Source organism: Mollisia scopiformis, assembly GCF_001500285.1.
Source record: "Mollisia scopiformis unplaced genomic scaffold LY89scaffold_4, whole genome shotgun sequence".
Lineage (NCBI taxonomy): Eukaryota > Fungi > Ascomycota > Leotiomycetes > Helotiales > Mollisiaceae > Mollisia > Mollisia scopiformis.
This window is the reverse complement of record NW_017263584.1, coordinates 854691-877867: the sequence shown is the minus strand read 5'-3', so window position 1 is coordinate 877867 and position 23177 is coordinate 854691. Positions and strand designations below refer to the sequence as shown.

Here is a 23177-nt window from a genome sequence, read left to right as displayed (position 1 = left end):
TTCCTATCATTATTTCATTCTACAACGATCGCCACGGTGCTGGAGAGCTTAGACCTGTCTGTTCGGTGGGCTTGGGTCTTCAATGTCCAGCATATTTTCGCAGTTGCAGTTCGCATAGGGTTAATGGGCGGATTTTCCGACTTAGAGACCACATGGACATCTGGCCGTCGAGTCATTGCCTACTGCTTGGTAGAATTAATCTCACAGCAGAATGCATAGAAACCCATCACCTTACAACAGCACGCAATTACAATGAAAACGTCACATCACATCTTGGCAAAGGGCCCATTTGAGAAATTTCGAAGAATGATGGGCATGAAGACCTTGAAGGAGCATACGGAAGGAATGGAGGAAGCCGATGTTAAGAAATGATCTCAGACAATGGGAGAGTTGAAAACAAAGGTCCCTTGACATTTCTTAGATGTAGTAGACGTACTTTGAGGAAGCTTCTATTGTTGGTTGGATAAGGGGCTTTGAGTGATGATAAGATGAAAGGAGGGAGAAGCTCTACTTATACTCAGCTTTAGGCCAGGTAGCTAGACTTCTAATTCAACCCTTTTCCCACATTCATGTTCAGTGATGGTACATTTCAAGTTGTAATGTTAACTTACTCTTGCCTTGTTGCAAGTTAATCTGTAAAATTAAGGAATCATTTCGTATTCGCTACCTAAATGCAACGCATGAACGAAAGGGATCTCGCAACTATAAACCAATCTGTGTACAAGTGAACTACTGCCCTATGTGCAATCAGCAAGCCAAATCACGCTCGAATATCGCCGAAAAGGCGAAGGTCGTTCAAGAAACAGCTCCTGTGGGTGAGAAATCAGCGAGTTTTTAGGGAAGATCTGCTTCTGGATCCTAGAGTCGACTCCCGGAGAAAGGTCTATAGTTGTGGTGTAGGGCGTTGAGGGAGATGGAAAGCGGTGCTTCTCGATGAGCAAAGACGGACTACTGGGCGATAAGACTTTGTGGTTGTCGGGGGTTCTGGAGCCAGTTAGGAAATGAACAGAAACGAGAACCAAGACGATCGTACCTGAATAACATCCTAAGACCAAGAGATGAGGCCATGATTAGCATCTTAGATAGCCTTTGTGCGTGAGAACAAACTGCTGTAGACTGCATCCACAACAGGCGTAGCGCTAATCATACGTCCTCCAAAATATCTGCCGTTGAGGCCCTTGATGGCATTTTCGCCTCCTTGCACTCGGTCGAATTTAAGGTAGATGTCGCCTTGGGAGTTGGGATCTAGAGCAATGTGAACAACATGGCCATATTTCTCTTCGGCCTCCGCTCGAACGTCATCTTCCAATTCCTTTTCCCAGTTTTCACCTTCTTCTCTGTGGTTGGTGTTAGCATAGGCAATTTCTGCAGGGAAATATAATGTACTTACTCGGCAGGATCGAACATATTCTTGAGGACGACGCATCTGCTGGCCATATTGACATTGACTGGCAACGGCTTGGTCTCAGTCTTGGGCTTCAAGATCTCGCGCCTCTCGTCGCGGCCTTTAGTGGCGGGGGCAGGTTCGTCTGTTCTGGCAAGCTTCCTCATCAATGCATCTCGACTATAATTGTTGAAGTTTACCCCACCAACATCGGTGTCATCTAGAGCACTGGCACCACCGGCACCTTTGTCGTTGTCGCGGCCACCTGCGCGGTCAAAATTACTACCGCCGACTGCTTGGGGACCACGCCCACCAGCACCGGAGAAAGCAGAACCCTGGAATTGTTGTTGGTGGCTCTGGCCTTGGAATCTTTGCAGAAGACTGGCGGTAGACTCAGGAGTGAACTTATCGTTGCCAAGACCAACACGAATTGGTCGACCAGCAAGGTCAAACCCATTCATCTTTTCTAAAGCTTCACGAGCTTGATTAGGATCACGAAATCTATAATTCGTCAGTTGAGGCTGCACCGAAAAGCATATATGACTTACTGGACAAAGCCATAGCCTCGGCTGCGGCCCTGTTCCTCCTTCTGAAGCTGCACAAACTCAAGTTCTCCAAAAGGTTCAAAAACATTCTGTAAATCGCTTTCAGTGATACTGAAATGGATATTACCCACATAGAGTCGATGGAAAGGGATCTGGTTGGGGTTACTGCCGGCGGTTTCGGTGTTGCGTACTTGACGATTCTTTTCGGCTTCCGTGAGCTGGGCGATGATGGGGATTCCTAGGAGTTTCTGACCAGTGAGTTGAATAGCAGCAGGGACCGATTCTTCATTCTTGAACTCAACGTAGCCAACACTGCATTGTATGTTAGTAAGATTTAAGGACATTCAAAGGAAGGCAAGAACATACCCTTTGGATCTACCACTAACTCTGTCCTTCACAATCTGAGCCTCTTTAACAGGACCAACTTTCTCGAAAAAGGCTATCAGTTCTTTAGTCCTGAGACGAGCTGCAAGTTGTTGGACGAAGACTGTGCGACGATCACGCTCGTCCTCAGTCAAAGGAGGTGTAGACTCTCTCTTTGGGCTCCTACTTGCTCGTCGATCATTTCTGTTCCGACGGTCTTCTCTTGGTTTGCCGGCATCTATCTCCTCCCGATCTCGGCGGTCACCTCGAGGACGATAGTATCTATTCGGGCTCCTAGAACGTGAGCGAGTGCGCCCACTTCCTCTGTAGAAGTCTCCATCTCTGCGGCCGGTCTCGTCAGGGCTATCTCTGTGGCGACGTGAGTGTCGGTCTTCTCGGCTTCTACTTCTGCGCCTACTCTTGGTACTGCCATGAGCGCTACCATGATCGCTTGTAGGTGTCCCAATCAACTCTTTATCACCGTTGACTTCTCTGCGATTCCTGTCTCTGCTTCGGTCGCCCCGACGCTTGCGATCCCTATCACGGTCTCTACTGGAATCTCGGTTTCGGTCTCGATCGCGACGATCATTTCGTTCATTCCTATGGCGGTCATCTAGGTCTTTGGGTTTCGAGGATCCATTTTCGACTGGAGTACCATTTGCAGTTGAGTCCAAAAGCGCCTCAACGTCAAGGGCTGACATTGTGAAGACTTGCTGTAGCGCAGCTTCAGGACTGTAACAAGCGCAAAAGAGCTTCTTACTCTGTAATATTAAGTTATGTAGTAGTTTGTATTGATGGTAGAAAAACCCGATCTCAAAGAGTGGATGTCGAGGCCCGATGAGCGTCAGAAGGATTTCGCGAAACAGCGAAGTAGATCTTTTATATTCACGTGATTACGCTAGTGTATGCCTAGGTAGTGGCAAAGGTAGGCACGACAAGGTTAGCTTACCGATATCAACATGGAGAGGAACAGTCAAGGGTTTACTGGTGAAGTTCTTGTGGAATTGAATATAATTAGGTATTAAAAGGCTACCGATAAGCCAGTATGAACGAATGTGATCTGTTCGTCTTCTTTCCAAGGCCAGACCTTGACCCACCAACGCCGAATAATGCACATCAATCTTTTCTACATCGTAACATCATCGCTCTTGGTAAGCACAACTATACACTGATATGTACAAAGTGGCCCCAAAGCTTTACTTCTGCTTGAGTGGGGGTGGTGCCAATTGAGTGCCGAAGATCTGGTCCCAGAATCTGCTGGTAACACCGAAACCATTTTCATAGTCCATGAAATGGTGCTGCAGATGGTACTTCTTGAGCTCTCTCCAGTATGCAGGCAGAGTCTTGTGGTGCAAGAAGTAATGCGTCAAGTCGTAGCAGATGTACCCAAATATACCTCCGCAGAACACAGCAGTAGCCACTGACCAGTTCCAGTAGAACACAAAATGTGCGAGCTTCCAGAAAGGGGTCGCTAGGGCGACGAAGAGGGTCGGCGGCATAACCAATCTGAGTTTGTCCATTGGCAGATAATGATGAATGCCATGAAGTAGGAAGTGAAGCGTGAGAGCAATTGGATGGTCGGGCAGGAATCTATAGTTGTCAGTCGCGTTCATGGATAGAGAAGTGTAACATACTTGTCGAGATGGAAAAGAAATCGATGCAGTATGTATTCCACTAAGGTCCACAAGAAGATTCCCAGGAACCAATAAGCTGCTGCCTCGAAGTTGCTTGATACGCCAAAGGTTGATAGGTATGTTCCGTATGTAACAGGTGGGAGCCATACAACCGGGATAACCCACCAAGGCGTCTTGGAAAGAGGCTCTAGGAAGTTGCCAAACAGTGGCGCAGACTCTCCTCCTTTGTAATGCCGTGGGCGGTGAACTTGCTCGAGATAGAAATCCTTGCTGAATCCGCCAAACAGAATTTGCATTAGAAGGGGCTTATTGAGGTCGAGGAACTTATGCGTCTTGTAATCATTGACCAGATCAGTCTCCTTGCTCAAGTCTTCTTCAGATGCCATCCCGGTCGCTGCATATACACCTTCGGCTGCACCAGCAGCCTGCAGCTCTTTCAAACCTTCTTGTGTGGGTGGAAGAGGTACAATTTCGTCGGGATGTGTGCTCTTGACGATAGTTTCCATGACTTTTTGAGTGGCAACAAAACCAATGAATGACTCGTCCAAGATTTCGTACGCTGCTTCGGAATGCGTGTGCGAAACTTCATCCTTCAATATTTCAGTAACATCCTTGCCTCCATATTCTAGGATAAGGTCCCCGCCACCTGGGTGGCTCTCGAGGAAGTCTGTGATATCGTAGACTTTAGTACCGATTGTAACATAGCAGCTCTGCGAGGAATTATGAGCAGCGACCTCGGCTTGCAGGAGGGTTGGAAGTGTCCGAGATGGAGACATGATTTGAAGGTTGTATGAATTGAAATGAGGAATAGCAAAAGGAGCCTCAAGGTGGAGGCTCGAGAGGTGTTTCGCAAATAAAAGTAAGGAGAGGTGGTCGGATACGGAAAAGGAGCGAACTGAGACTCTCGGCTTCAGAATATAACAGGACGACACTCAGCACAGCGCGAACCCAACCTTTTCTAGTCGTTCTGTGGTCGAGAAATCGTAAGGTCAATTTGTGTTTCGAAATTAAAATCGCGTGAGGACTCAGGAGATTCCATGCAAAATCCGGGAGCGTCGGATCCATAAACGCCACCCGGCCGGTCGAATATTTTCAGCCTTGAAAACGAGACATCTAGCTAAGATCAGTCACATGACCATCATCCTGCTACTTTGAGCAGCTCAGATGTGGCTTGGTGAAGATCAGCTCTTGGCTGTAATTATTCACATCATCAACAAAGGCAACAATTGATCATATTCATCAAGCTACCTAGAACACTTCATTTTCACGTCATACTTCGACGTTTGCGACTTATGGTCATTGCCTGGTCACTTCGTTTCTTATACCCCACCTCATGAGAACGTGAACAAAACTTCCTCTGCAATCACACGGTAAGGGAATTTGGAAATCCCTGTCGTATCAAGAGCTTAAGTATCTACTAGACTGGTGTTGCGTTTGCAAAATGGTTCTCTCACCGTGGAATTCCGGTTCTCTAATTCTCATAGCATGCTTGGTGATCCTCGTTCTTCCAGCTCCTGCTGCAGCTTTTGGTGCTGGTAATATTCCAAGTATTGCTCAAGTAGAAGGCCTTAACTTTCGCCATGGAGGTAAGTATATGTCCTTATACTTTTCATCGGCCCATATTCTAACAATAATCTAGACATTGAAGATATGCTCAAGACTGTTGCTTTCATCAAGGTGAGATCTTTCCCGCTATATCTCTTCATACTCTGGGACCCTCAATCAACTCGCTCCTTGCACGAATTTTGAAGGACACCTAGACTCAAAGCATTCCCGTTCTATTCGGCATTTAGCTCACCAACGACAGGGCCACAAATGGACATCCATGATGGTCAAGAGAGTTTACTTTGGAAATTGGCTACGTGACTACAGCCAAGCAGTTGATGTAGGGTCTCTTAAAGGTGTGAATGCGCCAACTATCAGGATCCTAGTTTGGGTTCTGAGTTTCTTGAGCTTCGGCTATGCCACGGAAGAATTCGAAGTCACCGAAGAGAGACTGGGAGTTTACAGGCCAGAAGAGCACATAGACAATCCCAAAGACTATGCCGACAACAAGGATGCCAGAGAATTTGATCCACGTCTAAGAGGTCCCGTTCAACAGGTCGAGCTTGATGTTGATATGAACACTGGTATGAAGAATTACATAGCCAACGAGAGTGGTGGTTGGGCCACCAGTGCTGGTTATATCAAGTTCAGCTTTGCTAGAAGTATTCATTTTGGAAGAGTTTACACCAATGGCTCTGGTAACACGCGAGGCAAAGAAGCTGATCTTTGTGAAGCTCTTCGGTGAGTTCTACTTTCTAGCATTATTTAAGAATAGCACTGATGAGACAGCTGTCTCGGCCAAGGACTACACTGCATGGAGGTAAGTCTACAACTGCTTCTAGAGTACATATTGACTGACAGGGTGAAGGATTTCGGAGCTCACACAAACTACACAGAACTCGCACTCCGTGAACTTGGTTACCATGACGTCTTTCCTCACTGCGGGATTGCCACAGAGGTCAATATTCGAGGGCATCGTATCTTTCCACTTGTCACAGGCACATTCGGAGCTGTTGACTTTATCCATTCTGTTCTTGGTGAAGCCACTGATCACTTTACCCAATCGGAAGTTGAAGAAATGGACGTTGCCTTGAAAGGTGCAGAGATAGCTCAAAACCGAAGTGATAGTCAGCTCAACGATGGCCAGCGTGGAATATTTGGTTCTGGAGGAGGAACAGATTTCGTCAGCCTTCTGACTCAAATACCTGGGATGGGTGAGTCTCTTTTCCTTGATGCTATCTTCAAAGAGACCTCTAGAGTGTCCCCCTCCACTTGATGTCATAAGTTTAATTCTGACTTTGTCAGGCGGTGGTCTTGCATCAACTGCTAGAGACTTGCAAGCACAATCCACTGCGCAAGAGTTCGAGAACGAGACTGCTCGAGCAGATGCCAGTACTCAATTTGCTGCTCCTCCCACTAGTGGTGCTGCTGGAGCCACCTCCACCATTCCTGGCATGAGTCCGAACTTCGATCCCATCAAGACCGCTAAACAGATTTACCCAATCCTTGAATTCAGAGACAAGGTTGTGAAAGCAATCAATAATACAATTGCCAAGATTCCTGGCTTAGAGTCACTGATTGAGAGGATTAGTGAGACTCTGACAGTATTCGTCCTTTCTCTTTTGGCGCCATTCATCAGGCCTATCATCGAGGCAGTCTCGAAGACATTGAAGGATGGCTCATCAACTGTTGTAGAGGCTAGGTAATGTCCAAAGCTTCTGTGAACTTTCTCAACACTAACTTTTCCCAGTGCTAACCAGCAATTTGAGCCTTGGAATGATCCTCACTGCTCTAATCCAACTCACTCCATGTTGTCCAAAGATCATTTTTCAAACAAGTTGAATGGGGTGGCTGGTCGAGTTGCAACCACCATTCTTCAATACGCAGCACCGTAAGTCTTTCACTCGCTCATTTTTCCTGCTGCGTCTAAATATCACAGCCGCATTCTCTATGCTTGGGAGAATCCAGGTGTCCCAGTGGAAGAAGTAATGAATGACATCCTCCGAGCCTTCCACCACCCAGCCCTTCGCGACGAGTCCATTGAGATCCACCGAAACATGTTCAACACCGTCCGCAAGTGGGTAGATGAGCAATCAGACCGCCAAGCACTAAACGGTATCCTGTCATCCGAGTCCGTCAAAGCTGGTCGAAACCACAAGACCATTGGCGAGAAAGGTCTTGATCATTCCCATGGTGCTCTAGGTGGTCACGGCAAGACATCCGGTTCTATCTGGAGCGAGATTCAGAGCAGAGATCTGGGAGCAATGGAAGGTACGGATGGATACGTGGCAGCTTCATACATGTCTTCCTCACCTGCACCACCATCTCCAGCACCACACCACTCCCCAAATTTTGGATACAATAACAATGCTCCTCGTCCCGGAAGCGCGAATTACGACCGTCCCACTTCTTCAGGCGGATATCTAGCTCCCAACCCCGCACCAGGTAGCTACCATTCTGGCCCACAACATCATGGCGGACATGGGCATGGACATGGGCACCATCAACAACCGCCTTATCAGGGAGGATACCAAAGTGCTCCTTATCCTGACCAGCAACGGCCCCCGTATCCTCCATACCCAGGTGGGTACCAACAAGGGCCTCCTCCTCCTGGAGGACCCGGCTATTGGCCTCAAGGACCCCCTCCACCAGGTGGACCAGGTTACCAGCAGCCTCCTTATGGGGGCGGATACCCAGGTCAGCAACCACCGTACGGTCAGTACCCACCTGGACCACCTGGAGGCTATGGCTACTAGGGAACATTGCGAGCATAGGAGTCTTTTTTGTATGGGGTAGCTGGTTAAAGTTGGGACGGGGATTTTGCTTGGCGGGTCGTTTTGGCCAATACATGGTGAGGTTGAGCCATAGGCTAGGAAGGCACGTAGACATAAATTACGAACAGAAGAATACATGCGGGTCATCGTTTCTGTTTAATTCTGTTGATTTGATGCAGTAAGGCACATATTCGAATGCCATTATGTCATTACAAAGCGATCAGACATCCAAGCTCAGATGGACCCTTCAATCCACGCTTCTATCGTGCATAGCTAGAAAAATTCCACCATCACGCTTCTGACTTGGGGTGAATCTCGCTTGCCCCTTGTTTGGCTCGACTAGCGACATTATAGTACATGTGTCACTGAGTACCCGCCACTTCCACGCCCCTACCGTCTGCCAAGATCAAGAGTAGGACCTGTAATGGTTAGTCAAATATGCCCAATAAAGAGACGATTTCCATTAAGCTCACCTGTTCTCATCATAGGTGTCTCGGGCTCATTGACCCAATTCCATTTCTCAGCAGTGAACAATCCTTTCGGCGTTCGCTCTACACTTCTACCACCTCCACCAAGTGTTGTCTTTGATCTAGATGGCACGAATTCAAACTCCTTTGCTTTATAGCCGCCGACATCAACATCCTCGCCATCCTTGCCACTGACCCAGAATGATTTCTTTCTAGGTACGGAAGTGGATGGGATCCACGACTCAAAGGCCGGTCCTGTTTTAGAGCGATTGAGTTTGATGCCGAGGCCTGTGTCGATGCAGCTCTTGATATAATCCAGTGCTGGCAAAAGCCTGGTTCGTAATCCGCAGTGGCCATGATTGTGGTCGATCTGATAGGAAGGACATTGTCGGAGAACACCAATCAAGTATTCGATATCACCAGAGTATGCTTCTGGCCAGATGTACTCTGGATCTTCTGGTGAGACGGCTTGAAAGGGCACCAACGACAGAAGACCCTTTCTGGTAAGGAACTTGACCATCTCGCCCAGTTGGAAAGAGTCACAACTCGCACTTGAATCATAACCAAGTTTACACTGTCGCTCCTTGGAACTGTAAATTATTAGGTATTGAGTTTGGATAGAAGCAATTGTTCGAAGAACACATGTTCGGCGGTATGTTAGTTCAGCTAGACTCTATTAGAATCTTGAGATTGAGACAAAGTTGAGGAAGCATACCTTCCAGTCCTGATGGGAGATCCCACCACGAAGCTTGGTATTCGTGCGTTCTCAAATCTTCCATCCCGGTCCACCTCGTAGAGCCTTTCAAGATCAAGTCTTTGGTTGAGTTGGCAAATCGAATCCCCTGGTCTGTGTGAAATTGTATAAGAACCCTTTGCCTCAAAATCTCTTCTCCATTCTTATCCAAAGTAATGGGATACTTGTGAGCAACAAGAACTTTCTGCATATGACGAGAGACTGTGGATGTAACATTATAGTGATCTGCCATGAGGACAAGTACAGTAAGGAACTGGGTTGTGATCGGAGATGTGATTGGATCCTAATATTCGTTAATAACCAGTCTCCACCAGAAACATGAACACGGTACTTACAGCACCATGGATGATCCGAAGCATGTCCCGGAACACCGCTTCTCTTCCAAAGGTCTTTGTAGCTGTATCTTCATCTATGATGCTCACTCGTGGCAACTTCTCTGGCTCAAGTTCCGACGCAACCTGACTCGCATCCGCGAGATCCTTCAAAGCTTTCTCAACAGCGAGGCCTTCTGCGAATTGAGGTTTCAGCATGATTCGGAAGTACTCCGAGTGTTTCTTCAGAGTATCGAGTCGGACTCGGTATAGAATCCGTGGAGAAGGTATAGGTAGTTTCCTGGTTCGCAGGCTTCGCAAAGCATCTTTTGGGATGGACTTCGTGCATTCCGACGTATTCTTGAAATGGACATCCAGCAATATATCTCCAGTGCTGCGGATTTCGACCAAGGTTGGTTGATTCTCTTCACTCTGTGTCGCCATTGCTGCGGCGATGTCCGAGCTCGGCTCTGGGAGGATCGTTTGTATGATGTGTCGAAGATATCTGCAATCTTACAGAAGAATGCATCGAAGCTCGAGTGGATAGTCGTAAGGAGATCTTCAAAAGACAAGATTTGATAGACTTCGGAGGTGTATTGTGTCCAAGAGAATGTGGTTGCCTGCCCCACTAAAGACTACTTACTCGTTACTAAATTTTAGACCAAAAGTGGCAAACGACTTCATGGATATGGCCACGCCATCTCAGAAGTTGTACAGGAATTTGCGAAGCTTGGGAAGGCGAAATATCGAAAGCTACAGAAACGCTTTCGAGGAAGAAGATTCCATAGTTGTCTTGTGAGCGGAGGCGGAAGTTGTTGCGGGTGTGGTCCGTGCCATTTCTTGGCCGACATCTTTCCTTCCTCGATACATTACATCTCTTCCTTTAAAGTCTGGCTTTTTGTTGCTTATTTTTTGTTGCGCACTCCGATCTTCAGGATGTAATGAAATTGCCTTATTCATCCCGATATCTTAGGTCGTTGACAAAGCTAGGCAGTTAGTCTACATTAGTTTCAAAGTGCACTGATTCCTCCTACCTCTTTACACAATCCTGCTCACTTTAAACAACATCGTTGTATTACGAAATGATACTGGATTATACTCGTGGAAAGGGCTTTCTGTTGGCGTGGGTTATGTCTACGGGGGACCTTACACTCGGCATCTCCAATGGCATGTTTTCGAGCTAAATATCTTTCTTGAAAATGCCACGAAGTTGTTTTCGAGAGCTACTTGACATTCTATCCCGCAAAAGTCTCTCGAGGGATCTTTTTTTTTGCTCAATGAAAGTTATGTACGACCTAGTGGGAGTACATTAGAAGCTCAAAAGTAACAACCTAAGATCAGTGCCTGGAAACAACCTCGAATTGTCAAACTTGAGATTTCCGTTGCAGTAACAAAATTGACATTGCTAAGTCCTAAAGTAGCATACTGGGGATGAAGATTCCCTTTACCGCAAGAACCTCAGGCCCCTCTTCATTTCGTATTGAAATCATATCTTCGCCCTCGTCAATGTTCACTATGGCCCATCTCTCCCATCTTTAGTTAAATCTTTCTTCCCGTAAGGTGTGCTCTCCATCCCAATGTAATGTTATATTCATCCAAACCTCAAGGAGCATGCTGCTTGAATTGATCTCAACTCTTGAAACAGCAATACAATCATTGGCTATTTGCTATTGATCCCAGCAAATCGCTTCTTGAATGACACAAATCATTGGTCTCTGTGCTTCTTGACCAACCTAAGATCAGTCAGTGCCTGAAAGCTACCTCGAAATGGGCTTGTCGCATCTCATGAGCACACTCACCGGCGCGTAGGCACAAATAAGAGGATATTGCACAGAGCATAAAGTTTACATGAGATTAATAAATACGTACCCTACGTGTGATATTTAATGGAGAGTTATTTGGGTATTGAAGCTCAAACATCATTCAGGCTTTTAGGTAGGGAGTCGTACTCTTAACGCTTGAACAATATCCCTCGTCTTTAAATGACCATAAACGACCATTTACTGGAAATCTACAATGGGACCACCGTTTTCGAGGTTCACGTGAATCTATCTTCGCAAAATGAATTCACCTTCAGCTGGCTTCTATATAAAATATCCTTTTTCGCCAAAAACTACTTTTCAAAAAAACACGCAACCTTTCTTCGACACAACTTCCACGCAACACAACTTCCATACAATACAACTTGCACGCGTCAAAGCTTCCGCACAATCAAGAACTGATCTCTCAACACAATGTCAACAAGCAACCACCTGCTCTTGAGGAGCTGCAAGACGCCAAAGGTCAAGCACGGCTTCTACAACTTGGCGTTCGGTTTCGGAAATGCCAAAAACGGATACCTGAAGTGGGCCAAAGATGTTGACAACATGAATGGCGGTCAATACATTGATCAGGTGATGATGGAGGAAGCATGGGTTCTTGAAATCAACGCATGTTTCCAAACATGGCGAAAAAAAGAGGGAAGTAATGTCTCAAGGGAGCGTGCTGAGGATCTACGCACAATGGCCATCCAACAGGTCAGTCATCCTCTAATTCGATACTCAGATGCTGATAGGGGACATTAGACGAACGGAGAACCTGTTGAAGCATACTGGAAAGATAAGAAAGCCAAGTTTGGCGTTGAGGACTCTTCCGACTACTACCACGAGGTATGTGTAAACTTTGGTCAGTATAAGAAATGCAAGCTGATGTAGTGCAGCCACAGGCTTCCGTCTTGGGCGATCTGAACCTTGCAGACTTCCTGGACGATGAAGATGAAGATGAGGATGAGAGCGACGAAGATGAGGGTGACGAAGATGATGGTGACGAAGATGAGGGCGACGAGGAAATGACCACCTCGGTTACAGCTTAGGAGGTGGTGGTGTCGCTGTTTTAAGGTAGCAAGCCCCCACTGACCTTATAGCGGCGAATATCTTAGGACAGCCGACTAGCTCTTCAAGTGCTGATAAGCCAACCTTCTGACTTACTACTGAGAAATGCATTTACTAGGTTCTTGAAGGTAGGCCGGTGGGCAGATGACGAGGCCGATGAAAGGGGCGGGAACAGCCCGCAACTTAAAAAAATTGTCTCTCTCCATTTGCCGTCTCTGGCGTCCTGATATTTAGGAATCTCATGCACTTTTCTTGATTAACTCCTCTGTCTGCCTTTTCTGTGAGTTGCCCAACACCACATCCTCAGCCTTTAGCCGTCATTCCGCATCGAGGATAAAAAAGGTCCAATCCGAAAGCCCCCACAACCTGCCCCGCCATCACCTTCCGCTTCTACTACCCCAGCCGTGGCAGGAAAGTCTTCGACGACGCCATATCTGCGCCTTCATCCTTCTACTATTCGCAGAGAAGCCTAACCTCCCTGCTGCGTGCATAGAAGCATCACATCCTTTTCCCCAAGCAGGTTCCCACGGCGAGCGAACTACCTGCCTAGAAGCACTTACGGCTCGACTCGAGGCGACCCACCCCACTGCATACCTGGGCCCGTCACATCTGCCGCAGAGGCAGGTAGCAGAGACAAGATGTCAATCAAGTAAGTTTTCTTGGGATCAACCATCCTTCTATTGTTTTCTCCTCCAGCCTTATTTCCACGTCTTCCGTTACCCCCATAATGTATCAATTCCACCAAGAACAACACTCCTATGCTCTGCAAGCAGCACAAGCAAGAGAGCTAAAATCAAATCAAAGTTGGGTTATGACCACGTCCAACACCGATAGTTTTGTCAAGCTACCAAACGAACGGATACTCTTCACATCGCCCCCACGAGTTAGTCTGCAGATTTCAACACCAAATACATTCCCAGGAGCCGAGCCATTATCGATCAAGAGCGATGCTGGAATTGTCTATATCACGAATCAACGAGTACGAGAAGCCTCCCACCCTTCAATACTTTGCTGACCAGAGATTAGATAGTGTATCTACCATCATCACCCACCCCAGCGCTCCAATCGTTTTCGTCACCCATCCTCAACCTTCAAGATACCTATGTACGAGCACCATTCTTTGGAGCGAATTATTGGGTGGGAACATGTAAACCAGTCTCTGGGGGTGGTATACCACCAGCTCATGCGGCCGTCGAACTGAAATTTACTTTCCGAGAAGGAGGAGCTTTCGACTATCACACCACATTTGAGCAAATAAAGGAGAGACTACAGCAAGCATATTCTGTAGCACGAGAAAGTGGACAACATGGAGCAGGAAATGTAGACCTGGCAAACGTCCACTTGGAGCAACTGCCAGCATATGAGCCTGCTCGAGAAGTTGAGCCGGAGGATGACGGACCCACGATTCTGAGTCCAATACCAACTCGGCCAGGTAGAGACAGTGGCATCGATGGAGTGAGAAGTCCACCTGAGACGGACTCACCAAAGCTAGAACAATCAGCTCCGGACGAACCTCCGCCAGGTTATGAGGAAGCTCAGGCACAAGCCGTGGGTGTTGACTTAGATCGAAGATTGAGGGACGAGGCCGAACGGCAAAGAGATAGGGATGATGAGTCGAATCCGTAGCTAAATATCATAAAAGCGTAGGGGGGACGAAACGATCTCTCAAAATATTCTTCTGTCAAGTAAATCTAGGGTTGAAGAGGCGCCTAGGAAAGCGTTTTCTTTGCGGCGGTTCTTCGCTCATTTACATTATGATGCAAGGTGTTCAGGTTGGGATTGTAGTAGATTGTCCCAGATACAGAAGCACGAATTCTACACATTTTGATCACACAAAACCTGAACTGACTTCGAACAATGAATTTCCCCATCTTCCCAAAAAATTGTCCCAGTGAATTTCGGAACAACCAGGCAGATCAGCTGATCTCGACCTCCTAGCTCAATTTTTCTTCAACCAATCACAACGCATACGTCTCCGAATCAAAGCTGTTCCGGTTCGCCAAATCTTTCAACCACCTCATCAACATCGAACCATTGACCTTCCACCGGCCTGTCTCCCAGAAAGAGAGATTGAGATCGTGCACGATGGGCTTCTTTGATACTTTTACGGACATTCTGGAGGCGGCGCTGCCGTGGGGTGAGGCTCGGGCGGAGGCTGCTGAGCCGGAGGAGAAGGATGATGAGAAGGTATGTTTGTGCCTTTACTTGGTGCTTGAGGGGTTCTATGTGTGAATTGAGAGTGGTTTCTTGAGATTGGAGATTTTGGAGCTGTGCGAGGGAGTTTGAGTCTCAATTGAGCTTTGGGAAGAGAGGGATGAGACGGGATTGAGTTTGGCGGGTGGTGCGGAGCTTTGGGGCTGAGAGGGCTTTATCCGTCTGCTACATGGCTATGATTGCGTACATATGCTAATATCATTGTTACTTAGGAATCTGGAGAGGAAGGCAAGGAAGACGAGGAATCCAAGGACGAGCCCGAAGAAGCAGAGGAAGAAGAGGAAGAGGACGAGCCAGAGACCGAGGATCCTAAGGAGAAGTTCGAGGAGGGTGAGTGCATTTCATATATAGACCTGCAGAGATATTGGGGTTGCAAGCTCCGATACACAATTGAGATGTCAGGGCAAGACTTCGAATGCACTGCGTCACGGCTTTGGATGCATGGAAGCTGAGCTTATACCTTGAGGCGAGTGGCACATCCAAATTACTTGAATTACTTGAGTAAATTTGGATACCAGTCAAGTGGTACTTGACACCCACCTTCACGGGTGTTCCATATGCTAGTTGTATTCGTCTCAAGGTCGCCGAAGAGTAGTGATGTTCAATTGAGTTGCTTCCTCAGAGCCGGTTGTCATCTGAACAAAGTCTTTGCAGCTTCTTTCGACACTATTTCCATGGATATGAGGTACTAGGACTGTTGCTAACTCTTCACAGAATGCAAGGAGTCAAAGCAATGCTCACCAGCAAAGCACCACTTCGATGAGTGTGTTGAGCGAGTTACCGGTGCCGATGAGGGGAAGCCAGTGGACAAGAAGCACCCCAACGAAGACTGTGTTGAAGAATGTATGCTGGTCTATTCTTACGGATTTGCCACCTACTGACATGTTCTAGTCTTCCACTTAGCTCACTGCGCGAACCAGTGCGCTGCACCAAAGCTCTGGGCTGCTCTCAAGTAGAGTCTTTGGCCTTTCAAATCGACAATATCTGCAATTCATTGCCCAGACATAGATGATGTGAGAGATGGGGGATTGGAGGATCGTGGTTGTACAAATTTCTCCCTCGAATCACCTTTTTTGTACTACCGCATAAGCATCCCTTTTGAGCGGTTCTGCATGTAGTATAGGAAAATTCATAGACGGTACTATAAACGCGTCCCAAACGAGCAAGTGGCTATCAATCAACTACCGAATGGTTTGTTACAAGAGAGTAAGACATGGTTTGAACTAGTCAACACTCGTGCTACTTACTCACTTGGTGCTATTTACCTCGGATAACAAACAAAGCACCGTACATCTGAGAAGAAAGTCTACTGATTAGAGTCGGATAATACTTTCCGAGATTTATCAGATTATCAGAGTCTAGAGATAAGCCGTCATGTATTTCGAGCCGGCTCGGATTATCACAAGACAAAAAAGCCAAACATGCACAGCCAAGCCGTGGTACTCTGGGTCCTAAAGTTCTTCGGTCTCGTTGCGGTGTCCCATCCGAGCAAGCTCATGGATCTGCTGATATCGGCCTTACTATTTCGAGCACACTTCCCCGGACTGTCCACACGACCTTATCGGCTTACGCTTCCCCTCTCTATGTGAATCTTTATAATACATTCACTTAGATACTTCAATATTAGGTTATGAATGCGCTCATTTTCCATTGTGAAGGGTGACTTTGAGCCTCATCAGTGAGAGGATCTTGGCTGGTCAGCACTCTAATCCACTATTTATCGGGGCCGTAGCGCTATGGCGCCCCAGTCAGCAAGCCACGAAGTGTCAAACACAGAAAAGGTACCGAGTCGCGTACCAGCGAGCAAGTCGGTCGACCCAGCTCTTGATGAGAAATCCGAATCGGCAGGGGAGACACTTCCAGGGTGGACAATTATGAGACCTCTGAGGATGAGGGGTCTCAAGCATAAAGGCAAAGGGGATGCGGCTACTTCTGCCAACGGCAGCTCGCATGTAAGCTCGAATGGGAACCGCGTCGGGAGCGTCGATAGCAAAGGTAACGACGAACTCAAGGTCACATCTACCAATGATACTGGCGACCCTGGCGAGATTGGGGAGGTAGAAGCCTTGCATGAAGTCCGCAGCGACGACGAGCTGCTTGGCCCCGAGGACGATGGATCTTCCCCACAGCGTGTCGCTGCAGACCGTGGATTGGAGAGCAATGGCGCGAACCAAGCGGATGGAACCTCGACCGGGCGTGTATACAAGGTTTACAAGAGAAGATGGTTCGGATTGGTACAGCTGGTGTTACTGAACATCATCGTCAGCTGGGATGTAAGTGCCTCTTTGGAAACAATCCAGCCAGCCTCAATCGTGTCGTGCTTATGCAAAACAGTGGCTCTCCTTCTCTGCAAACTCAACTACTACCTCACAATACTACAATGTTACGCCGTCAACCGTCAATTGGCTCAGCACTGCCTTTCTGTTCGCATTTGTAGCTGCTTCGCCCGTGGTGATTTACACACTTCACCATGGGGGCCCAAAGCCTTCTATCATCGCAGCCTCGGTGCTCATTCTGTTGGGTAATTGGATAAGGTACGGGGCTACGAGATCTGGTGAACATGGAAACTTTGGAGGAGTGATGTTTGGACAGATCTTGACTGGGCTGGCTCAGCCTTTCGTCCTTTCAGCCCCCACCAGATACTCGGATCTGTGGTTTACCAACCGTGGAAGAATTGCTGCAACAGCTATCATGAGCTTGGCCAATCCATTCGGAGGAGCTCTAGCTCAGCTTATTGATCCCTCTTGGGCCAATAGTGCTTCTGATATCCCGAACATGGTTCTGTACATTGCAATTATTGTAAGTGTCATTGCTCCCTCTACCATTCTTTTCTAACCAGTCATAGTCATCTGTTGCAACGATCCCGTCATTCTTCATCCCGGCTCACCCTCCAACTCCGCCCTCGCCGACTGGGCATGATGAGAAGCAGCCTCTTGTGCCATCATTGAAGTTCCTGTTTACCTCACCAGAATTCTACATGATCATGATCCCATTCACTATCTACGTTGGTCTTTTCAACAGTATCTCGTCTCTCATCAACCAGATCCTCCAGCCTTACTCGTTCTCCGAGAACGACGCCGGAATCGCTGGAGCATTACTTATTGTGGTTGGGCTGGTAACTTCTGCTGTCACATCACCCATCATCGACAAGACGAAGACATTCCTCCTTGCCATTAAATTACAAGTACCCATTATTGGTATCTGCTACCTGGCATTTACCTGGGCTCCTCAAACTAGAAATCTTGCAGCTCCATACGCCATCCTATCCATCCTTGGCGCAGCATCTTTCAGTTTGGTACCTGTAGTCCTCGAGTATCTCATTGAGATTACACATCCAGTCTCTCCCGAGGTCACCAGTACAATTTGCTGGACAGGCGGCCAACTCTTTGGTGGTATCTTCATTATCATTTCGGACGCACTGCGTGCTAGTGGGCCCAATGACGGAACAGCCGATAATCATACCACTCGACCGCCTGGAAATATGTACAAACCTCTGATATTTCAGACGGTCATTGCGCTGGTCGTCGTACCCCTGCCACTCATGCTTGGGTTGTTCGGTAGACGGAAGCATACCCGAATGCGCAGAGTTGAAGCAGATAAGGAACGTACAGCAAGTAGAGACGCTGAGAATGGTGGTGTGCTTGCCATTTAGTAATTGTTGCCTTTCAATCCGAACATATTGGTCACTTATCATTGACGAAAACCTCTTCTGCACAGTTCCCTCATAGGGTTTCTGGTGTATTGCTGAACTTTTTGCCGTGTCTTTTCTCGGTTTTCTGACGTGCAAATGCCAATTGCCAGTGCTATTCAAACCCCACTAATAGCTCGAGGATTTCCGCACTTCTGCTTCCCCGAAGCTCCCAGATATTGCTGGACGTTCTGCTGCGTGCTTTTCATCCACTCAAGACCATGCTCAAGTAAACCTCCAGAATTTGCCTTTCCTCCCATATGCAGTGTCCATCTAGTGATGCCTATGAATATTTCCAAAAATTCTTTGTATGTTAATCACCAAGGCAGGGGTTATGATTGCAAGCGCTACACATTGCTCTGACCGTAGTCGCTGCTTGATTCACAAGATATAATCAGACATGCGAGGGTAGCATATAATCTTGGTTGAGATACAATGCCCCTTCATCCCCTTCATCAACCATCGTTTTTCATCTAATCATCATCATCCCAATCCAACAACTTGGCACGCCCATGGAGTCTGGAACAGAATCTCCTGTCCGTTGCTCCATCTGCATGTAAGAGTGTCCTTCCCTGATTTATCCAGTCAATTACTGACTTTGCACTTGCTAGGGAGTATCGATCTTCAGACGTCGCACGGATGGTGCCTTGTGGTCACGAGTTCGATCTGGCTTGTACCAGTAGGCTTCTCAAGAGCTCGGGTATTGTAGGGCGCAATTGTCCTTTATGTCGATCTCGTATCGAAGAGATTCATTATAACTTCGAGGACGGGACTCATGAGAAGCATATTACCGGGCCGGTTCGGGCAGAGTCCCCACTCATGTCCGGACCTTTCATTCGACCAGATGAGGAACTAAGGACGGACATGGCTCCCGCTGAGCGTGACCGCGTGCTAGAGCTCCGCCGCCTTCGACAAGGAGGAGGTTGTCGGATTAGGATGTGTCTTGCGAAGCGGGGCATTCATACCAAAGAAGGCGATAACTTCATCGTTATGCACAGCTGTATCGATGTAAGAATCGACCAAGTACCGCACGACGCTGGCACAGCTTCTACAATGGTTCGCAAATTTGTGATAGCAACTCTGCCAATCGACGCAGAGAGCGAGGCGTACGTGCATCGATTTGGCCCGCTAAACCCAGCTGGAATAGCTCAAGCCCGAGATAACGTCAAAATCCTTCTGGCACGGGTGGGTTGCTTCGAGCAAGATTTCGCGCGGTTCCACAAGAACGGCTTGTTGTACAAGATCCTTTACGATGATAAGGGTCTTAGAATAAATGTCAGAAAAACTCTACAAATCGTCAAGGACGATAACGGAGGTGAGGACATCTTGATCGTATCAACACTGAAAATGAACGAAATCTACGCTACACGACCACCGGCTGCAGATCCTGACAAGTTGTATGGTATCGAACGCAGCAAGAGGGAACAAGTGGTTCGCTTAGCACGCGAGGAATTTGAGGGGGCGCTGGAATTCGCATTCATTCAAAATCCGACGATTATCCTGTCGGAACCTACGGCTACTGGGATCTTAGATGTTCGGCCTGGTATTCATTGCGAGCACTGCGATCTTGGAGGGCATAGGAATGGGGATTGTGAGTTGAATAAGATTCGGAAGATTTTTGCCGATCATGGGGAGCTTGGCGAGGATGATGAATTTTGAATGTGTTCTTAGGCCTATGCTTTTGATGTCATCTACTTTGGATATTCTGTCCTTGGTCTCATCATTTGGGTCAGTGTGTGAAGACGTAAGCGCGGAATTGTCAGGAGCAGTGCCATTGCTGGTTTGTATCACAAAGTTCCTTGACAATCTCACGTTTGAGAGCGTACAACAACCCGATAGTTTCGATGTCAAGTACGCTTTCTGATAAAGTTAGCTGAACGCTTGACGTTTCCAGTGAGTGCTTTTGACTTGATATCAACGGTCCAAATGTCTTGGTTCTGTGGAAACCTTTCTTTATCAAGTCCAGGTGTAGTGAGGGGAGCCCATGCGGTTGGATATTCGAGATTTCTTGATCACATATACACTAGGTTAAAGTCAGTTCGTTTTTCCAGACAATGGGCTTGCTACTATAGACTGTAACTCGCCACAATGGCCTTTGGCATAGCCGGGTTGCCATAATGTTTCTTCCTAGTAGATGAGTCGATACATTGAAGTGCTATGGAATAGAACAGATACATAAACGAAATCTGCAACAGGAGCTCGGATTAGGAGGTTCACGTCAATTCATCTTCGCGTCGCGAGGACGAAATCACTTTCAGCTGGCTCTCAACATAGAATACTTATAAAAAAGCAACCTTTCTTCAAAACGACTCCAATACTTGAGGAGTGATGGAAGGTCCAGATCGTCTCGGCCATTAGCTTGAGTCTCTTTTATGCTGACCGAGATTCACACACACCTCATGCGCGTATCTATCAAAATCGGTGACGCCGAATTTATCAATCTTCTCCGACCAATGCCGCTTAACATCGTCTGCCTTTATCTAATGTCCCTTATGAGCATCTAACAATGGAGTTAGAAGATGACTGACCTGCTCGAGCTCAATTCTGCGCAATTCTTAAGCCTTCTCCTCTGACATTCGGCATCCCTCTCCTTTGCGCCATACTGGGAAGTACAGGTCGATCTCAGATATCCACGTTGCCTCCATGTTAAGGCGATCAATGTACTTGGTCTTGTTGAGATGGTCGGCGTCTTTCGGCCACATAATGTATCCGTTGGGCTTAGCGCCGAAAGCGAGTTGGAAGAATCGCTTTGGAAGAATCCTTTCTTGATTTTGGGCGTCTTGAAGTTCGTCAAGCCGGGGAAATAGATTCCTGCCATTGAGACTCGAAATCGAGGTTTGGTTGCGAGGAGGGCGAAGAGGATAGCGGTAAAAATAGCAGCGAGGCTGGCTAAGAGGATGGCGACGAGGCTGTTTTGAGTTGAAACTTCCGATATGATCAAAATTTTCGAGGTAATGTAGAAATTTGGGTTATGCTATTTCTTCCGTAGGAGTGAACCGTGCACCCACCCAAAAAAATGCACATCAAAAACATTTGAAAATTACTCAAGCATATTACAATCAAATTTTTGCTAGTCAAATATATGCTCTAAAATAACAGAAGTACGTAAAACAAGCAATTATTTGAGTTTTGAAATAGCGAAAGCCTTGTATTCGTCAAGTGTTTGGCTCTATGCAGGCTCTCTCCGGATAAAACAAGTCACTTGTTCTCTCACAATTTGGTGTCTACTTATTACTTAACCTATTCATATTGTCCCACGAAGTTTAGGACATCATTTTCTAATCCCAATTCCTATGAAAGCATGATTTAAATGATTGCTGTTTACAAAGAGGGGCCCCTCCATTCACGCATGGACTTCGGCATTTCAGCACAGAAGCTTAACATCTAGTGCACTGTTGTATCCCAACACATTAGGCCGACACTAGTGAGCTCCATAAGGTTGCATTTCTAGGTGCGCAGAAGTTTCCCTCACCTCTTGTGGTAATAGCCAGTTTCGGGCCTGCTTCGGGGTCATTCTTCGTAGATCTCCCTCGGCTCAATGTATGCCAGATCCAGATCTTTTCCCTACGCCGTTTAGACGCATTGATTTTATTCCCACCATCGAAGAGAGTCTGGGTCGAAGGAAAAGACTGTATCTCTGTCAAATATTGTCATTTTTAGAATGTCTGATATCTGATTACGACTTATACATAAATTTATAGATGTATAAAAACAATTTGTAGGCTCTTTGGCGCAAACAACTTCCCAATAAACCTACCAAGCCGCCAGGCTTCATCTTTCAAGAAATCCTGGGAAAAGGTTTGGACGAAGAAGCGGTCAAAGTCGTGCACGAATTCGCAAGACGAAATGGCAATACATCGAGTCGTACGTTTCTCCTCCGTAAATACACAGCTACTAAGTCTAATGAGCTTACTTCTCTTCCTTGCTATTACTTGAGGCTTTCATATAACCGTTATCGACTGATAGTGAAGGATAGTACACAGATAGCTACCACCACTGCATCCAGCACCAACAATCTGAGGCGCTCGGAGTGGTTGAACGCGGTCCGCACCGGACCGTCCGGTGCTGGGGCAGCATGAACGTTGGTGATAAAAGTGGAAGCCATAACGGCTATATTACGATCGCAATTGATGTACTCTGCGAGAGGGCGTGAATCGTTTTTTGAAGGGTCTTGGTCGAAGGATCCTGCATGGTGGCACTATAGCAATCTAGGGCTCTAGGCAGAGATGAAAAGGTGCAGGAGTCTTGGAATATTGAAGTGCAGAGGCGCGGAGGTGCGGAGGCCTTGTAATTTTCAGGAGGCTTCAAAATAGTAATAACTTTCTTTAATTAATCAGGGTATGAATGCGTATGATCCCGTAATGGCCTGATTACTTTCAGGTTCCAAACAAAGGCAGAGTAATGTTCGGCGTTGCGAGGCTGGGAGTCACCTTTAAGCTTCGCGGTCCGCCCTCTATAGATTTATTTAAGCAAAAGCTTATTGTCCTCTCCCACTAAGCGGGGCGAGTCACGCTGGCTCAAGTGGGAGAGGACAACTTACTAACAATTTAGGAAATATTTTAAGCGAGTAACATAGGATTTAACCCAAAGTTCCCCTTCGGGGTCGTAGCGGAGGGTTTGCCTTTGGA

At 47.1% G+C, this 23177-nt stretch overlaps 8 protein-coding genes across 8 annotated transcripts; 5 read left to right on the top strand and 3 right to left on the bottom strand.

Annotated features, from left to right (window-relative positions):
- Positions 1-1078: 1078 nt before the first annotated feature.
- LY89DRAFT_694310 (splicing factor, CC1-like protein) lies at positions 1079-2993 on the bottom strand (the record flags this gene model as incomplete). Its single annotated transcript, XM_018216696.1, has 4 exons — positions 1079-1337; positions 1391-1885; positions 1933-2241; positions 2296-2993. The coding sequence occupies 4 exons, from the start codon at positions 2991-2993 to the stop codon at positions 1079-1081; spliced, it is 1761 nt and encodes a 586-aa protein (XP_018076188.1).
- Positions 2994-3165: 172 nt separating this feature from the next.
- LY89DRAFT_768007 (fatty acid hydroxylase) lies at positions 3166-4702 on the bottom strand (the record flags this gene model as incomplete). The annotated part of the gene is made up of 2 exons (XM_018221770.1): positions 3166-3882; positions 3927-4702. 2 exons carry the CDS (start codon positions 4700-4702, stop codon positions 3489-3491), a joined length of 1170 nt encoding a protein of 389 aa, XP_018076187.1. The 3' UTR covers positions 3166-3488.
- A 665-nt stretch (positions 4703-5367) lies between these two features.
- On the top strand, positions 5368-8227 carry LY89DRAFT_694308 (Het-C-domain-containing protein; the record flags this gene model as incomplete). The annotated part of the gene is made up of 8 exons (XM_018216695.1): positions 5368-5512; positions 5566-5603; positions 5734-6212; positions 6261-6291; positions 6340-6685; positions 6777-7173; positions 7222-7362; positions 7411-8227. 8 exons carry the CDS (start codon positions 5368-5370, stop codon positions 8225-8227), a joined length of 2394 nt encoding a protein of 797 aa, XP_018076186.1.
- Positions 8228-8382: 155 nt separating this feature from the next.
- LY89DRAFT_681223 (uncharacterized protein) lies at positions 8383-10547 on the bottom strand. The gene is made up of 4 exons (XM_018214235.1): positions 9802-10547; positions 9428-9749; positions 8719-9378; positions 8383-8664 (listed from the first exon to the last, which is right to left on the bottom strand). Exons 1-4 carry the CDS (start codon positions 10219-10221, stop codon positions 8636-8638), a joined length of 1431 nt encoding a protein of 476 aa, XP_018076185.1. The 5' UTR covers positions 10222-10547; the 3' UTR covers positions 8383-8635.
- A 2827-nt stretch (positions 10548-13374) lies between these two features.
- On the top strand, positions 13375-14243 carry LY89DRAFT_550248 (uncharacterized protein; the record flags this gene model as incomplete). The annotated part of the gene is made up of 2 exons (XM_018208295.1): positions 13375-13626; positions 13674-14243. Coding segments are annotated over 2 exons (822 nt in total), but the record flags the coding sequence as incomplete, so codon positions are not given.
- A 439-nt stretch (positions 14244-14682) lies between these two features.
- Positions 14683-16000, top strand: LY89DRAFT_681220 (Non-heme 11 kDa protein of cytochrome bc1 complex). The gene is made up of 4 exons (XM_018214234.1): positions 14683-14834; positions 15074-15191; positions 15576-15704; positions 15753-16000. The coding sequence occupies exons 1-4, from the start codon at positions 14733-14735 to the stop codon at positions 15815-15817; spliced, it is 414 nt and encodes a 137-aa protein (XP_018076183.1). The 5' UTR covers positions 14683-14732; the 3' UTR covers positions 15818-16000.
- Positions 16001-16425: 425 nt separating this feature from the next.
- Positions 16426-18576, top strand: LY89DRAFT_637815 (MFS general substrate transporter). The gene is made up of 3 exons (XM_018211548.1): positions 16426-17134; positions 17196-17660; positions 17707-18576. The coding sequence occupies exons 1-3, from the start codon at positions 16598-16600 to the stop codon at positions 18511-18513; spliced, it is 1809 nt and encodes a 602-aa protein (XP_018076182.1). The 5' UTR covers positions 16426-16597; the 3' UTR covers positions 18514-18576.
- A 485-nt stretch (positions 18577-19061) lies between these two features.
- On the top strand, positions 19062-20316 carry LY89DRAFT_714863 (uncharacterized protein; the record flags this gene model as incomplete). The annotated part of the gene is made up of 2 exons (XM_018218158.1): positions 19062-19105; positions 19161-20316. 2 exons carry the CDS (start codon positions 19062-19064, stop codon positions 20206-20208), a joined length of 1092 nt encoding a protein of 363 aa, XP_018076181.1. The 3' UTR covers positions 20209-20316.
- Positions 20317-23177: the final 2861 nt, after the last annotated feature.

Coding starts and splice junctions, on each gene's coding strand:
- LY89DRAFT_681223 (XM_018214235.1), bottom strand. CDS start 10,221: ATGGCGACACAGAGTGAAGAGAATCAACCAACCTTGGTCGAAATCCGC. Junction 9,750..9,801: donor TTCGGATCATCCATGGTGCT/GTAAGTACCGTG, acceptor AACGAATATTAG/GATCCAATCACATCTCCGAT. Junction 9,379..9,427: donor TCTCCCATCAGGACTGGAAG/GTATGCTTCCTC, acceptor AATAGAGTCTAG/CTGAACTAACATACCGCCGA.
- LY89DRAFT_681220 (XM_018214234.1), top strand. CDS start 14,733: ATGGGCTTCTTTGATACTTTTACGGACATTCTGGAGGCGGCGCTGCCG. Junction 15,192..15,575: donor TAAGGAGAAGTTCGAGGAGG/GTGAGTGCATTT, acceptor AACTCTTCACAG/AATGCAAGGAGTCAAAGCAA. Junction 15,705..15,752: donor CGAAGACTGTGTTGAAGAAT/GTATGCTGGTCT, acceptor GACATGTTCTAG/TCTTCCACTTAGCTCACTGC.
- LY89DRAFT_637815 (XM_018211548.1), top strand. CDS start 16,598: ATGGCGCCCCAGTCAGCAAGCCACGAAGTGTCAAACACAGAAAAGGTA. Junction 17,135..17,195: donor ACATCATCGTCAGCTGGGAT/GTAAGTGCCTCT, acceptor TATGCAAAACAG/TGGCTCTCCTTCTCTGCAAA. Junction 17,661..17,706: donor TTCTGTACATTGCAATTATT/GTAAGTGTCATT, acceptor AACCAGTCATAG/TCATCTGTTGCAACGATCCC.